Source organism: Chelon labrosus (assembly GCF_963514085.1).
Source record: "Chelon labrosus genome assembly, chromosome: 12".
NCBI classification, from domain to species: Eukaryota; Metazoa; Chordata; class Actinopteri; order Mugiliformes; family Mugilidae; genus Chelon; species Chelon labrosus.
Genome location: NC_140345.1, coordinates 19595995 through 19614422, shown reverse-complemented (window position 1 = coordinate 19614422; position 18428 = coordinate 19595995). Strand labels below are relative to the sequence as shown.

General features: G+C 42.8%; 1 protein-coding gene across 2 annotated transcripts in view; it reads right to left on the bottom strand.

Moving 5' to 3' along the window:
• Window positions 1-17604, bottom strand: part of znf407 (zinc finger protein 407) — a 147226-nt gene extending 129622 nt beyond the window's left edge. Inside the window, exons 1-4 of one of the 2 annotated variants that reach the window (XM_084557005.1) lie at window positions 16968-17604; window positions 13610-14337; window positions 11238-13424; window positions 4074-4188 (exon numbers count right to left, since the gene is read on the bottom strand). In XM_084557005.1, coding sequence (XP_084413131.1) covers window positions 4074-4188; window positions 11238-13424; window positions 13610-14270 — 2963 coding nt within the window. In that variant the 5' untranslated portion in view covers window positions 14271-14337; window positions 16968-17604. Of the gene's footprint in view, window positions 1-4073; window positions 4189-11237; window positions 13425-13609; window positions 14368-16967 lie in introns of those variants that run through there. The other variant, XM_084557006.1, reaches the window with a different exon arrangement.
• Between the last annotated feature and the right edge of the window lie 824 nt (window positions 17605-18428).

Genomic DNA, 18428 nt, shown 5'->3' with positions numbered 1-18428 from the left:
TCTGAAGTGATAACATTACTAATGAAATATACACACACACAAAAGGCTCATTGTTGTGTTATTGAATTCAGAATTCCTGCCAACACACAGTGCACGCTCTCGGCCACGCACGGCTAAATAATTTAAGGGCGTAAAGGTCTAACGCCGACATAAATACATAGCTATCCTAGAGCTGTTGTACCACACAACACGGTCCCTCAGCAGGGATTGTGTAAGGAGCAGTGTGCTCCACGTCCTTGCCGTACGAGCGTGGGGGGGGTTGGTGCGGAGGGGATCTTAGCGAAATCGCTAATGTACGTGATGATTAAGTGTAACTCAAATACCGAGTGTGTTGTTCATGGGCCTGACAGGCAGTAATTTGGTGTATTATATTCTGCGGTTTTAATTGCACGCCACCAACGTGTCTCTCTGACACGTTATGAAGCGATGATGTACAATTATTTCGGGGCGGCGGGAGATCAGCGGAGTGACATTATAATCATCCTCATAGGGATCCCTCTCTTCATCTGCAACAACCATTAATGTTTAAATGGGAGGAAGGAAGGGGGAAAAAAAAAAAACATAAAAATAGTTCTCAGGGAGTTCTAACCAGAATCTGTTCGGGGATTATAGAGAATCACGTCAGGGGAGAAGGAGAGGGGTGTGGATAGACAATAGAGGGGCTGAGTTAAGTGACGGCTTTCTCTGGATAAGCAGCAAGCTAAGATGCTCCTCCACTGTCACTGCCAGGCCTCACACTACTCATACAGGCCCGGGCATTAAGGCACATTACAGCGGATGAGCAACACAGGGCGGAACTGATGGGCTATTCTGGGAACAGACCAGACAATCTCACAAGACAGGGGGGACATAAAAACCCTGACATGAGCCAGCCCCATCCTGTTAACAGTCAAATCACACACACAACACCCAACATGAAATCATGACTATATATACTCTCTCCAACACTAAGTCAAGAAAACCAGAGGGGAGGGAGGGAAGAGCACAATGCAGCCTCCTCCACACGGAACACAAACTTTAGCACGCCGCAAACTTTCCGCGCAGTGGAGAAGAGATATATCTTTTAAGCTTTGTTCAAAAAGTGACACCAGAAAACGGGGCAGTTTATGACCCATAATCATAAAAACGGCGGTCCGCAAGAGGACAATCCATGTCCATGATAGTGTTAATACTTGTAAGGCCTGGGCTGAGATATTAAACCAATGCCTCAAAGCATTTAGACTGTTTATGCATAATTTAACACCTACAACAGCACTGGATGTCCGTTGCATCTTTAGGGAGGACAAGAGAGCGGGAGGGTGGAAATGCTGAATCCACGGACCTTTCTGCGAAATGATGGAGGAGAGGAGGAGGCTCATTAAGTGGCCAGGCCCCACTGTGGACAAAACACGCCAGGAGGAAATGCAAGAATCTGCAGTCTCACATGCTGGAGGATTTTTTTTTTCTTACCAATTAAATATGAGAAATCTTATCTTGCATGCCAACAGCCAATTTGTGTATTTTTTTCAGCTGTTTTTACACCTTAAGTGTTCTTTATAGGCAAATTAAGACATACAGCATGCTTTTTTTTTTTTTAAATAAAGACAAAGATGAGCAGATAGAGAGGTAAGACCGCAGACAAACAGATGAGGAAGAAGTTGAGGAAGCGGCGAGGGCGGAGGCGGAAAGCTGATGAGCGATGCAACGGCCGGGCACGATCAGGTTTGATTGGCAGCGCGGTCAAGGGTTCCAATCTGTCCTGGCCTTGCATTTGCATTTGTTAATTAAATGCCACAACAATATGATCTTAAACTATCAACAACTCCCTCCCCCCCCCCGGCTGCTGGGAAGACAGCCGCAGCCGCAGAGAGCCGGAGCCAAAGTGAGGTGGACAGGCGAGGTGCGGCGCATCCATTCGTTCGCGGAGTCAGAGCCGAGGTAATCTTCCAGTCTAAAAGTTTAACAAGGAAAACACGGAAATCGATGGCGGCGAGGGGAAGAAAGGGAAAGAAAAAAAAAAAAAAAAACGCACGAAGAATGTGCTGAGCGTAAACAAAATTGCAGGAAACTAAAACCCAGAAACTCTCAAGTGCTACATCTCAAGAGTACGTAAGCAAGGAACAAATTATTGAAATCAAAATTTCATATAGTGAATAAAAGGATCCCAAACATAGCTGTGTGTTAATTGGCATGATAAATTGTGATTGCACATAAAAATCCCCCCCAAAAACTTTTCTTTTTTTTTTTTTTTTGGGTATAAGCAAACCGTTGCCCTGTCATTAGTATCCGCGGGAGAACGCAGAGCTTAATCGCACTATAATCTCACTTTTCTAGGTCACCCGAAACAAAACGGGTAATCACATTACACATTACACCTGAAACATGGCCATCCATTAGTAACGTGCTTTAGATTCAGATTAAGGACATATCGTGAAAAGTTTGGGAAGGGGGAGCAGGTTATGCGTATGCGTGGCTCTGGCCTTAATGAGGGTGTTTCTGGGGGTTTTCTTTGTGTTTGCTGCTCTTTAGTCAAGAGGAGGGATGGCCTGGTGATCACTCAGCACTGAAAGCGCACACAGGGCCGATTTGTCACCAGTGGCTGGCACTGGCAGCACACAGCTCCTCCATCCGCATGATTTGTGAAACCAGGGGCTGTATTTAGTAGTCCCATTTAAAGGCATATTGGAGAACTGTTCTGTATGTATATGCGTGCATGCTTGTGTGTGTGTGTGTGTGTGTATGTATGTAAAGCCAGACGCTTGGTCAAAGCCCAACGCAGCACTTGGGGAGAAGAGTTTTTTTTCTTTTTAGCTGGAGAGCTTGTGAAACATGAGTCTTTCCTCTCATTAAAGTAGAAGCTGTGTTTAAACCAAAGCTTGTTTGCTCCCGCTGTAATATGTTTGCGAAACATCAGTGGGAGCAAATAAGCACATTCGCTGTGCTCGGCTTCAGAAGAACAAAATCGGCCCGCGACTGAACTAAATGGAACGGTTTACACAGAACCACGCAGGGGGAGAAACTAATAACTCCGCATATGTCTTCATCTCGGCGAACGCGGAGCCGCCGAAGCTCGGTGGCACAAAGCTGGAAATCCCACAATTTACTGTATTCCCCGACTGCATGTTAAACAGCTTAACACGTCCGTTTGAACATGGCAAGGCAGTCGGGAGGTCTACCACGGGAACGAAAGGAGCTGAACACAACATATGGTCTACATGTAGGGGGTGCAAGGTAGTGCGATAATAATGTGCACTACTGGGTATTTATAGGCTGGTAGTTACCTACATAAACTTCCAATTAAGATTATTTGTACAGCTGAACAGACGAAGAAGGTAAAATAAACTTGACTTTTTTACCTTTAAAGGAAAGGAAAGTTGAGGGGACCAATGAATTTGTCTTTTTCAAGATAAACCTGGGAGTACTTAAAGGTTAGAGCTTAATTTTGGATTATTATTGGACCGCTGCCACGTTTTCCAAATTAAATGCCTTAAAATGAATTGTTTCACTCCGGGTTTCCAACCAGGACATTAAGGCACCAAAACGGTGGTAAGGTACGCAAAAAAATCTGAAATCTGATAGAAGGAATTTGCATGAGACTGGCAGCAAATCCGTCCCACTTCTCTTATTATGGTCAGGCAGGGTTAAATTGGCTTGAATTATGAATTAGCCTGAGACAAATGCAATTTAAAGTGGGCTGTGCAATAGATAATTAACAGATAGCACTTGACGGGAGGAACACACCACTCGCTGGCCGGCGCAGGTGTCTGCATCTCAATTTCAGCTCTCAATCTGAAAACCAAGGCAGCTGTTCCGAGAAATGAGAAACCTTTCATCTAAATTCATGTTTATTTCTCTGAATTCATATGAATTAGTTTGAAAGGCAAGAAGAAGACCAGTCATTAAAAGATGGGAAGTACCAGGTTTCCTCTTGAAAGGTCAGTTTTCGACTTATTTGTCACCAAAGTCACCAAGCACTCCTTGATACTGTCAATTTCTTTTAACCTTTCAGGAGCGAACAAATCAAATTGTAGCCTTGCTTTCTGAACAAAGTGTTTTCAGCCACCTTTAAAAGAGGCTAGCTGCTCGGAACTCACCCACATATGTCGCATTTGTACTCCCGCATGCCGAGATGTCTCTTGACGTGGTTCCTCGCGTCGCCGAGCTGAGCGGTTGCAAAGTTGCAGATCTTACACATGAAGGGCTTGGATCCTGCAAAACAAAGCACGGAGAAATCATGAGCAGCAATAATGTTACGTTTGAAAGAAAGACGTGGCAATTTTAATAAAACACAAAAAGCACCACTGCTGGGCAGGAATGCGATTTCACATTGCGGATCATTTTTCAACGCCGGCCGTGGGAGACTGTTATTAGTTCCGTGCAAGGGCTTCAATCCACTTCACAGCCACAAAATGACTTCAGAATTATAAAAACAGATGCCCTTACTCCAGTCCCCATAAAAACTACAGTCACACTCCAAGTGCCAGGCAGCTCTTTCACTCTCTATCTATCCTTGTCACTCTCCTTCATCTCTTACCTACTCTTCCTTTGCCTGTGGATGCGTAAATTGGATTCCAAAGGTCAGGGCGAATACGTAAATCAATTCTGTGTGCGCTCACTACCTCCCATTCCATCATTAAAGCGCTAATCACTCTGGCGGGCTTCGCAGGGAGGTTTCTCCCTAATTATTGTCATTAATAAGTCCAGAGGGCGGGGTAGCGTTTGAGAGAGTGGCAAAGCCTCCCCCTGCTATCCGTCATTTAACAGCAGAGCAGCGAGGCCCGATGTCTGCACTAGCTACCGGCTCCAGTTTAGACGAGGATCTGGGATCTTTAAAACCAAGAAAAACTGCAAAATCTGGCATTTAACATGCAAAATAGGACATACTTGACTACCAAATACTAAATTCAGCGATAGAATTTACTTCACATCTTATCAGAAACAAAACATATGCTCAAGTAAACTGAGTATTTTGTTCAGCAGGCCCAGACAAATTAAGGACAGCATGGCACAGTGCGACACTCCAGTCTAAGTGGCAGCCTGGTATGATTTCCACGTACGCATCTTTGAGCAAACCCTTCTCCCAGTGAATATCCCAAGACGTTCTACAATATTTATTCCAGGGGCAGCTGCTGATTTGATTAAGCACTTTGTGTAGATTACTAATTCGTTCATACACGGTTCACTTGCTGTGAGCTGGAAGTACGACACATCGAATTTTACGCCGGTAACGAAGATTGAAAGGCAAGCCTGTGCTAACAAGGCCCATAAACACAGGGGACGGGGTGGGGAGGGGGTCCGCACATGGGCGAAAGCAAAGCCAGCCTCTTCATTTCACATGTCCCGACAGTATACTGCACACACACGCACAAAAAAAAAATAAATAAATCCACTACGCTCAGTCACACAAAGAAATAAAAAGTAGAAAAACACATAATATCCCCATACATAACTACACTCTTCTCTTCGCACCTAAATGTGGAGCCACTTTCACACACACATGAAAAAAAAAAAGCAGAATCACACAACAAAATCATCAACACCCATAAAAAAAACAAAAAACAAAAAGACAGACGTACACGCTCACACCGCACCCACCATCACACCTACGCATACCTACATCTCGAACCCCACCTCACACCTAAGCATGTGCATACAGACACGCGCATTACATCCACCAAACATAGTCCCCCACGGACAAACAGAGGGGGAGACAATCATTCTCCCTCACACGCGCTCAGACACATACAACCTAAAGTTGAGGTGAGAGAGAGGCGTGTGGGGAGCTGATTTGTCCAGATGGCTGGCTGAGTATGAAACATGGCAGAAAGGAGAGAGATGTAACGTCCCTCAGTTCTCACATCTTATCACATTAATACTCCACCACTCCACTTAAACAGCCGCCGTGAAACTGAAATTGACCATCAATGCAGTGTCATGTTAAATTAATATTGCCATCCACATAGGGGCGATGTGGCTCCCTCACATCCCAGATGAGACAGGGAATGACTAATTCATTTCCTGAGAGGAGAGAGGGGCCTCGTGCAATGTTTGACTACACACACACACACACACACACACGGTGATGCCTTGCACATGCCACACACTCCTGTCACAGCCTCGGTTGTCACTTTTCAGGTTAAAGAATTATACGTGATCATTTTATATAAATCACTTGAGTATTCCTGTTTTCATCCGTCACACACGGTCAAAGTTTATTTAAACCCGTCTTCTAGTTTTCATTTATTTTAGCCAACGAATAGATTTACTTTGCACTACAGCAAGTGGATTAGGCAGCGTTGCATGTCACAGAAATATTATACACAATTCATTGTAGGTAAAAAAAAAAAATTTTTAAAAAATCATCCGCTCCCATCACCAAAGTGTGAAAAATACACTCACTTGCCAGTTCATTAGGCACACTAGTGAAAATGAATGCGTTCTAATATAACAGTCTTGCACTAAATCTTATCTTCATGAAGGTTATGGCATTCAGCATTAGTTTAAAATAAATGAGGACGCTTTATCTATTAATTGGACAACCCGATTCTATACTTGAGGCAGAAACACTGTTTAATTCAATCCAGTTCAACAGCACCACAAACTACATCCTCCACCTTTCTTACACCGTTTCAACATAAACTTAACAGTACATTAATACGGTGACAAATTTGTTTTCTCTGGTGTATCTAATGTTTTGGACAGCACAGGGAGGTCCTGCTTGCGAGGACAAAGTTTGATGCCATCTGTGAAAAGTCTAAAATAAATAAAAACCCAACAAATTTCAAAATGCAGGCAGTATTTGAGAGGCACTGAAATAATTTAGCATTGCATTCATGCAGAGTGGAAAGACAGAAAGTTTAAACAGAAACTTAAAACACTAAAGCAACAGCATCTCAGTGATTGTTTTAGTCCATATATGAGCTCCAAAAACAATGCATTCTTGTGTCTAATGCTCACTCAATCATCAAAAAAAAAAAATTAATCTGCATGTTACGAGCATGTTACAAGCTTACTGAACCCGTTTTTTCCTTCTTCATTAAGAGAACCTATAATCTCTTTCCATTCCAGGTCTGAATTGTCCTGGTACTGGTGTTGCAGATGCACCAATAATGCGTTTTTTTCAACTGACTTTGTGACAAGTTTATGGAAATCCCCAACATATTTACCCCACTGGCGAACCATATTTTGTTTCTGGCCTCTGAAACCAAGGCATGTGTCAGTAGGGTGGGAAGAAGGAAGGCCAAAGTCAGACTGAGGAAAATAAACTACTCTGACCAGAAAATTATATGTGAATGATTCCCTCTGCCATAAACTAAGTGTTTCAAAAAGAACCAATATCCCCAAACAGTTTCACCGGCTCCTTTTTCAGTTCTGTTCAGCTTCGTCCAGCTCTCCTGAGAGTTGGGTTGTCCTCCAGTAAACCATCTCAGCCAAACAAATCTGGGGCCGGGACGCTTCCATTTGTACACTGTTTTCCCACCAGTGCTTCCACTGCCTGCACGGGGGGTGCTGCAGCAGAAGGCATGGGTATTTAAGGGTCTTGGGAATGTCAGTTTTTGAAAGATAAGTGTAAGTCATGTGTTGAGGTCTTAAAATCCACAGACATAGGCAGGACAGAGGGGTATTTGCCATTATACTTTACAGCTATAGCTACAAACCCACATCCCATCCTGAACGTTAGCATGTATGCATGGCTTGTGCGTCCATTGCTCAGTCTGAGGTCAGACAGCTCACTCCGGTGAAAAAGTGACCAATTTACCTCAAAATGCAAATTCCTGCTGTATCCTCATTGGCAAAATGCAAGCATGCGTATGCGTTTCCTTTAAGGGACAAATTGACAAATCTGTGTGCAGCCTCCCACTACCGTCTCCTGATTTCACTGATTAATCAAGTGAATAAAAACTAGGTCTTAATTAAAAGGATCTGGACGTGCTCCCAGCTCAGAAACTGGCAGACCCCCACCGTGCTGCTCCACAGCAACCGCAAACAAACTCCCAGAATAAATGACCGCCACATAAAAGGTGAATAATTCACTGTAATGAGCGAACTTAGCAATAATAACAACTGGCATATGTTGTCAAAATGAAGAGAAATGGGCACTTTCCGCAAACAAGACAACATTAATGAAAGTGGAGATGTAATCCCATCAACAAGAACATAATTCTGCGAATAAAAAAAAAAAAAAAAAAAAGAGGTGAAACGTGAAGTACTCGTCATTTGAAACCTCTGAATGTGCCCTTGACTTGATGCCATCTGTTGGGACCCCGGTGTCGATGCTTTCATTTTCTTAAGTAACACTAAGTAAGTGACCTCAAAACTCAAGAATTATGACAGAGGGTAAAATTATGAGGGTAACCATTAATAAGAAGAAAGTGGGGGCTCAACATTAATCATCAGGATTTAAACCTCCAGTTATCACAGCAGTTGGATTTTAGCAGTAAGAAATGTGACTATGGCATACACGATGACCGGCATACACACCAGAACAAAGTAAAAATTAAAAAAAATTAAAAGTTTCCTTATCTGTAAGGTTAAATCAACTGCAAAATTCCTGTACTGTACCGCAACACCCACACAAACCACCCACTTTCGCAGAGTCTCGTGTTGGCAACCGTCCTATTCTATCTCCTATTCAACAGACACACACAAAGACACATACAATCATGTACGCACAAGGTAAGCACAGAGCATGGACTTCAATTAAAGTCCCATTAAAGTTTAGCCTGAAAGGGGGATGGACCAAAGGAGGCAGAGAGGGGCATTTATTGATGGCGCCCTCACATCTCGTTCCTGCATTAAGTTGATTTTAAAAGCAATTAATACACATGGTCAGGGAGAAGTAATGGTGCGCCCCATGTTCTTAACCTGCCGGACATTTCCCAGCCGAAGCCCTGACCAACACAGACCTGCTTTGCATTATAAATGACAAGATAAATCTTAATGGATTGAGGATAATCAGCTAGCCATGAAGGCCGACATATACACACATTCACAAGGCACTGCGAGCGCTCGCACACATATACACAAACATAGACGTACAGACACGAGGGAAATTAAAGGCTTTGAATACGTCTGCATTGATTATTTTAAATTATTAGCCCACCTCTCTTTGGACCTCCAATGCTTTTAGCCTAAGCTTTAACACATTTACAGAGACTTATTGACTATAATTACAACTGAGTCTTGGTAATGGACACATCAATTATGAGTCACACATGTCTCTGACCAAGTGTTGCTCAGGGAATCCCAATCTGGGGTCCATTAGCGTCTCTCCTGTTGGTCTGAAGCTCAATCAGTCTTTACCTTCTCCTCTACTGAAACAGCTATTACCTGGCTGAAGTAGATAGTAGCCTTAACATTAGCCTGAGCTACCAAAGAAGAGGCTGTATCTCCCCACACAATAATGTTGTACCTTAAAAGGCCTAATAGCTGAGGAGTTGCGCAAAGAGATTATGGTTTCCTTTTAAGATTTTTGGGCAAAACATGATGTATTTAAGTGCTAGTAAGGCATTAAAAGGCCTCATAAGAAACATAAGCCAAATGTGTATCAGTAATAAGAGCTTTGATGATTCATGCAGCAACAGCAGAGCTGCAATGATTGTAGTAAGATTTACTGTATGAACAACCTGGTGTGGAGACTGGTAACGCTCCATTTGGATTTCATTATAGGGCGTGTTTCAACCAATACAGAGAAAAAAAAAATACCTCTGGGACAGTCCTACAACCAATCAGAGCCATTTTGTTGTAAACATATTCAACTCCATGGTGCTCAGAGGATGTGTTATGACAACGTCGTTGTTACTCTTCACTACATAAAGCCCGCCCAGAAGATTCGATTGGTCTGGCAGATTATTGCCAGAGCATAATCACTTTTCAACTGAGTGGTTCCGGATGGAAAGATTTGTCAGGGTATTTCATCTGGTTTCCAGGCTACTGCATGTATATATACACATTATATCATTTATGGTTTGCTAAACAAAATCATATCTCTAGTCAAAAATAAGTTGATAAATTGAAAGCATCTTAAATACGTGTTACCGCATTTGCCGAGGTTATCGACCTGCTTTGAGGGATAGTAGATTCTGCATTGGTGAATATTAGGGGTTGCAGGAGTTTAGATATTTCAAAGTTGACCATTATGTGGTGAAAGTCAAGTCGGCACCGACTAGTTGTTAATGACTCACTAATGAATCACTAATAAAAACACAGTAGAAAGTAATGCTTTACAACAATGAAATCTATATTTGAGACCTCAATACATATGCTGAGGACTGACAGCTTATGAGCTACATACTATGTGCTGCAGATATGTATACCCCAGGGGTCGCGTTAACTGAATATCTTCTGTCATTGACCGTTTTTTTTTATATGACGGAAAAATCTGAAGGCCATCCGTCATTTTGACAGATGGCAATTCACACCCCTGACCACTTGGTGGCGAGTGACCTTATTAATTGGCTCTTGTCTCTCATCCCACTTTGCGTTCCAAACATCACGGAACTTTTGTCGGTGCACGATTTCCTGGTACACCGATTACACTGATGCACACGTCAGAGCTCGGCTGACCATAGACCCATTGACTACACCATAGACATCTATGCAGCTAACGGCTACCAAAATGGAATTTGCATACCACCGAAGTACTTCAACCCTACGGTACCGTCTAAGAGCTGTTTACGCTAGCAGCCCCGTTCCGAGTACGGACAAGACGTGTCGGCAGCCGAAACTTTTTTTTTTTTTTTGTTACCATTTAAAGTCAATACTGTTCTAAAAAAAGTACTTAAAATTAATGAAACTTTAATGAAAATTAAATGCTGTTGAACATGTATTTATTATCATTTCAAAAAATTGAAGTGACGGGTAAAAATAGATTATGACGGGATTTTTATGACCCTGTCAGTCAAAATGACCAACAACGAAAAAGTCTAGCACAACCTCTGGTACACCCTGTATAAATCTGCAACAGATGCCTTTTCAGATGAGTGTGAATTGCAGTAGTACTTTTATTGTATTTCAGGACTAACTTTAGTGAAGTATATCCACATGCTTGATGAACCGCTGCTAGTTTGCTGCAATGACCCAATGCAATGGCTCCTTCTTAGAAGTATTGGGGAACAGGAGTGAAGTCGACAAAACAACTATTGGACTAGTCTGTACAACCCCTAGTGAATATATACCATATATACTGTATGTATGTGAGACGCAGAGAGTAGATGAAGGGGGAGGAGTAAGTGAGTTGCCAAAAGCACGATACATACCAGTGTGTGTGCGAATGTGTGCCAGGAAGGCCATGGAGTTGCTGCTCTTGCACACCTTGCCACAGTATTTACACACATTGCCCTGGTTCTCCTCGCGCTCGCGGTTGATCTGCTCGGTGTCCTCCAGCACGTACTTGTTGACCTCCCTCAGGAGCTCCTCGTGTTTCTCCTTAATGTGAATGAACAGATCCTGCTCCGAACTGAAGCGGTCGGTGCATTTCACACATTTGAAGCTCGCGCCCCCTTCGGGGAGCTCCTCCACGCTGTTCTGCTCGTTGCGGAGGTGGGCGGCGCTGGTCAGGTGCTGGTGCAGGTTGCTCTCGGTGTAGAACGACTTGCCGCACACCAGACAGTGGAAATGCCTCTCCTTGGACGGGTGCTTCATTGAAATGTGGACGTTGAGGCCGCTGATGCCGTCTGCCATGAAGCCACAGTCATCGCAGCGTATGCGAGAGCCGCTCCCCTTGATTTCCTCCTTTGACTTCACGTCCTTGGTTTTGAGCTTCTTGACATATGCAGAGCTCGGGGACGGGAAGACCGAGGTCACTGTAGATCCTCCAGTCAGACATATCGCTGCAGCTTCACCTTCCAGAGCCAGACTGTTCTGCAGTGCATGCTCCTGCTCAGCAAGGGCCTTCACTGATACAATGCAGTCATCAAATGGAGGGATTTTGGACATTTGCGTATCCACAATCATCGCATCAGTGTCGTCTGCTTGTTTACCACTTTTGTCCTGGCTCTCTGGTTGCGTGAACTGATCGGCTGATAGCGGAGGTTCTTCCGGAGACTCCTGGGGTTCAGACACTTCTGTTAGCCCAACTGTTTGGTTGGTTGGAGCTGGTTCACCAGAGGAAGATGAAATACTCTTTGGTTGCTTTTCATCCACACTGTCAGCCTCATTAACTACAGCGTTAACAGGCTCTGTGGTGACACCGGATGCAGATGCACTCTGGCTTTCCATAGCTTGACTGTCACTGGAACAACATTCAGACATTTCTGCGGGGCTATGAGGATCACATTCGGGGTTAGAGTCAATGACCTCCTTCGGCTTTAATGGAGGTGCCAGAGCTCTTTGTTGTTCCAGGTATTTCTGGCTTTTCTGCTTATGCTTCTCTGAGTTGGCATGGCGAGACATTTCCCTGCTTGTTACTGCATAGTAGCTGCATGCTAAACAGACATACTCAAAGTCTCTGGTGTGCTTTCTCTTTACATGGAGGTGGAGGGAAGGGATTGCATGAGCTACAAAATCACAGAGGCTGCAAGCAACAGAGTCGTATTTACTTTTTTTCTGGTTTGCGTCTGACTGAGCATGCTCCTCTCCGCTGTGTTCTTTGGAAGATGTGTTGTCAGATTCCTGGTCTTTGTCGCTGGTTTGTGGAGCTGTATTTGGGTCCTGGTCTTCTGTGCTTGTGGGTTCCTTCAGTGATTCACTTTCTTGATTAGGATCTGTATTCTTGTTTGCACACTCTTGCATTCGTCTGACATGTTTCTTGGTGATACAATGACGATCCATGTCTCCTTTAGTAACACAGCTGTAGTTGCACAGAGTGCAGCTGTAGCCGTAATCTTTGCTGTGTTTGCGGCGAACATGAACACTGAGGTTGGTAGCGTTCGACACTACCAGATTACAATACGCACAAGTGGTTGTGGACCCTTGCTTCGGCCTTCCTCTTTTCTTTTTGGGAGGCCCAGCCTCTGAGTCTTCCTCCTCGCCCAACACAGCTTCGGCAGCCTCCACGGCCTCATCGGTTTCCTGCTCTTCTTCTGTCACAGGAGCTATCCCTTCTTCACCAGGCCCCTGAGCCACATCGACGATAGTATCGCCCTCTCCGGCAATGTCCCTGTGCACGCTCTCAACATACACGTCGAATGAAGAAGCTTCCGTGCTCTTCTTTCCTTTCTGCAGCTGCATATGGCTATTTGAAGTCAAGTGAGCATCCATCCACTCAGATGTGGCTGAAAAGAAGTTGCATAATTTGCAACGGTACCACTCCTGGTCCAGGTGTTTGATACGAGTGTGGCCCTCCAGCAGCGCTGCGGTGCTAACCCTAAAATCGCACTTTCCACACCTCAGCTGGAATCTGCTTAATGTGCGTTTGGACGCCACTCCACGTGTTGGAGTAGCGTTCGTGGTGTTGCCTGGAACCGCAGCTTCAGTCTTTTCATCCATGTTCTCATCTGCGTTAACTGAAAGACATTTCAAATAGACACCTTTTCAAGTCTCATTTTTTTTTTCTTATTTCAAAACTATGTCTAATACCAATACTTAACATATAGTGCTATGAATAAAAAATATTTCCATGGCACTTCAAAGGTCAAAATATAACATCTTAAGAATAAAAATAATTCAGCGTGCAATAGGACATACTCACATGTATAAGGGGTGTCTTTGGAATGGTATCTCTGGGTGTGAACATCTAGAGGAGACTTGTCTCTAAATTCTTGACCACAGTAGTTGCAGGAATAAATGATTTTAGGTTTTGGAGTTCGCTTGCTTATTCTTCTCTCCTGGGTAGGGTTCACATCTTCTTGATCTGCCTGCTGTGTACCACACTCACTAGACTTTTTATTGGCACTCTTTCCACTCGTGTCGTTGTCACAGTCTGTTTGTTTTTGTTCATCGTGATCCGTATCCTGGTTAGGTTTTGCTTGTTCAAGGCCACTTCCTGTCTCCATGGCTGACTCCTGCTGGATTTCGGCCGGACTCGCATCAGAGCTATTTTTTTCAGGAGGTTTTGCAGATTTATCAGGGGTCTTTCCATGCTTTCGTGCAGAGTGAATTTTCAGTGATCTTGGACATTTGGCTGCAAAGCCGCAATTTGTGCAGAGGTTATTCTCGTCTTTAGGTACGGAGTCTGGTCCCGGCGTCTCAGCGGCATCCTCATCTGCTCCGTCAGGCTCACCAGTCCTACTGGGAGAGTCTCCAGCAGTTTCCTTCATTTCCACAACATCTGGCTGCCCCTTCCCACTGGTGTCATTCTCAGGCACTTTGTCCACAACAGCCTCCTCTCCTGGTGTCAGTGTTTTATCCATATCATATCCTGATATGACTGTGCACAACACTGAAATTGATTTCTTTCTTCAATGCTGGATCAAAGTCCTGCAGGAAAAAACAAACAAAGGGCTTGTGTTAATCATCTTCAGTTGTGTGAAGAGCATTTCCATGTATGTAATAAAAACCCAGTAAACAAGTTAAGTACATTAGCCAGAAATTGTAGAATTAACCACAAGTAATAATGGATAATAATCCACCTGCAACCCATTCTCACTAAGCACAAGTAAATGTCGCCATCTAGTGCTTCTAGATACAAACTGCATCAAAACAGGCTGCTGCTTAGTACTTGTTCACAATATGACACACTACTAATGCTTCATACTGTTGCAGTAATTTGGACCATTTAAGTAATTTTACGAAGACAGAAACAGTTCACAAAAACTACACTACTACTACAAGTGTATTTCAGATGGTTTATTTCAGGTAAGACAGGCTAGAAACAAAATACAGGCCACAAAGTACAGCCTTTGAAAAAGTACACTCTTTTATTTATTTTTTACTACATGTCCCTACTTTAATGACAGATTTGAGTCACATTTTCTGTAATTATTCCATCATACTAACATGCAGCCTTTCCTACCCCATAGTTACAGTATTTGCATTATCCATCTTATTGTTATCTTCTTTGGCAAAGTATAATTTTGCAGTCTTGTCTCAGTTTGTGTGTATGTCCAGCATATAACGTGCTATTAATACATTTTTTTTAGTAGACTATTTCATTAGACTATGCATGGTCACTTATGCCAAGTCCATCAATCCATTTGCATAATACAAATGCAAATAGACAAAACACAAGCAAATCCTCAACAATATGACAAAACATGCACAGCATCTAAACAGAAAAAAATAATGGTGCAAATGCAAAAATTACAAAACCAATACAGAAACATGCTTCATGTACCACAGGCTGCAATGGAAATGTTTCCAGGGGCACTAAAAAGTAATGAACACGGCTGGGACTAGCTTGCCGTTGCAACAGTTTGGTACTCAAATGTATTGAGCCTCATTGTCCTTCAGTGGTCTTCACTGCACAGGTCATAAACTATTGCAACAACAAGATTATACAACCCTTTGTCCGCCACTTTTTAGCGCCCACCAGAAACATTTCTGTCCAGATTCTCCACACGTTGTCAAAATGCTGAATATCCTTATGATGCTATATCTATTTGCGACGTGTTGCGCTTTCGGAAATCCTCAACCACTGCAGCATGTTTTCCAATTTAAGTTTAAGGTGCGTACCTGCAAGAAGGATTTATGGCAGTTTGTTTGGAAGCTGCGGGTGATTTAATGGCAAGTTCACAGTGTGGAAATTCGAAGTATGCTTTGCACATAAAGTGAGAACAGGCGCAAATATAAGTAGAAAATAATCTTCTAACTGACTTTTTACTTTCAGTTAAGACACATTGTTGAGAGGCCTCTGTGGATCAGGCTTGTTCCAGTGATTCCCACAGATACTTAATCGGTTTGGGATCCAGGGAATTTGGAGGCCAGGTCAACAGCTTGTGCTGTTCAAGTTATTTTTTTTTTAGTTGTCCCTAAAGTTGTCCCTGTTTTTGTGTGTGTGCCTGCATCCTGCTGGGGATGGCTGCTGCCATCAAGGAATGCCATTGCTATGGGGTGGGGGTGCCTGGTCTGGTCTAGGTGGGTGCTACATGTCTAAGTAACATCCAAATGAATGCCAGGTCCAAAAAAGTTTCCCAGCAGAACACTGCACAAGATGGTCAAACTTCTCCTGTCAGTGGTTTTAATGTTGTGGTTGATCGGTGTATTTTGTACCTTTCCAACTCGGAAACTAAGTTTATTGCGCACACTACCGCCATCTACTGTGTATTGTTGCAGAACACGAGCACAGGATTAACAGGAGTAACCCAATTTCAAGAGGTAATCTTCATTAATATGATCTTAACTTTAATTGCTATCGTGAATTTCAACGTACACTAAAAAGAAGAGTATCTCCGAGATATGTAGGGTCTCTTAGGGAAGATGTGACTTGGACAGTTGGAATCAGCTAATACAATTCACAAACAAGTTAAGTTTGCTTGTTTATTCAAGTCAGTTGCCTCTTAGCGAGAACACGAAGGCAACATGGCTTGTACTCTCGACTACTTTATTTTAAATTTAATTATCTGGACTGATTTTCAGCGGTTTAAGTGAAATCTGACACAAACAGTCACATTTTGCATACAGTCCATAGTCAGACGTTAGCTTTAAAGTAATGTAAAAGACAACTGAAGATGTTTTACACAGCCCGCTAGAAACTGTATGTACAAATAAAAACAGAGCTTGCACCTATGTCACTCGTTGCAACAATAAAGTTTTTCCCGTAAACGTTTCTTAACACCTGAGCACGAATTAGGTTAAGATGCTGCGGTACCGTTGCTAACTTGCTAACTAGCAACATGCTCCCCAATAGTAATTTGGGAGGCGTCCAATCAAATCGCAGCATCAGCCGCGCCGTCCAATCACAGCGAGGCTAAGGCGGGTCTTGATTGCACCGAGGCTTGGAAAACGACGGCAGCACAGAGGCCCAAAAAGGAGGCTAATGTCGACCTCTGAAACAGTGAGCCCTGTTGCCGAAACAGTGCTTAATAACAGTCCAAACATGTCAGTATCGGTTTAGTGGAAGAGCCTCGATTTAAAATTAGTCGGCATAGTCAAATATTTATACATCTTACCTCTATTTCCACGACTGTTTCCAATGTCCGCGCTTTTTGCTGCTAGACACAAATGGCGTACCGTAGCGTGAGCCATGCGTCACAGAAGGCGGCCTTACTGCCCGCGACTTCTTGGTTGTGTTTTTTTTCTACATCAGCTGAGTTGATCACATGATGCATTCAAGTTCCGTGGGAGAAACGAAACCACAACACAAGCGTAAAGCTAATGCTTAAAGATTTTAATCGAATCAGTGCGACCGCTGGTGAGGATGTGATTTCCTGTGCTGCTTCTCAACCTCGCGCTTTACTTACAATATAATATTGCGATATACTAGGTGGACTATAGCATACTTCGATATGCATTACAACCTCACGTTCAGTGAGAACGTGATGCGTTTAAAGTCTTTTTTTTTTTTTTTTTTTTTTTTTTACAGCAAATCATGCATGCAAGTACTGTGATCATCTGTTCTCATTCATAATGTGTTGCTCAAGTACACAAGGCCAAAGTGTTGGACAATATTACACTTAAGTAGTAATGCCTGTAATATAATGTATAGTGGGCAAGTTTAGTTTGAAACAATAATAAAAAATAATAATAATAATGTTTGACAGGCGACGTACTGCCCCTTCTAGAGGACACCAGGCAAATTCATATGTATGATGGCATTATTTTTTTAACTTTAAACGATAATTTTGCCCGTTGTAAAGATGGTAAAGTACAATTTAGTTTTGTGTCTTGCACAGCAAACATCAAGACATCTCTATCACTTTGGCACATTACAACTTATTCTTCAAGAACGAGGAACCTGACTGAACCTCATCTATCCATCTAGAGTTCTCTGGGGTAGATTGTGTCTTTCTAATTACATATTTTCGAAACAACAAACTGTGTCAGTCTTGGCCTGGAAAATCATCATGTGTGTAAATCATGGCGCAATTCAAACAGGACCGAAATCGTATTTGACTCCTGCCATTGGCAACCATACATATTTTTTCCATGACATTAAATACTGCACCAATTGTTTTTAGAGAGATATACTGTATATATAGCACATTGTCTTTAAAAATGTTTGTTGTATTGTTTCAAACATGTTTCTGGTAGTCTTAAATCAAAAGTTATAGCAGAAAAAAAGAAAAATCTCAAATTGCTAAATAGGGAAGGTTCGCCATGTGCCCTGTACAGAGGCTCTATGTTTTTTCTCAGATGGTCAGCCTGTGATAAATCACCGCTTCCTTTTGACACGCAGAGTTAGTTTTATGGAAAGACTGAAGATGGATTAATGCATGGGCATTAATTGATTAAGTAGTCTGACAGGTCAGGAGGTGATAAATGATACCCCCTGGAATGAATACACAGTTTACTTTTGCAATAATTTCCCTTAATTCATCACAGTCGAAATTATATGACATGGATGGTTTGAAACACAAATGCCCTCCTCCCCTGTCCCCCATTTTTCATTAGGAGTCATCATTCATTTTTCT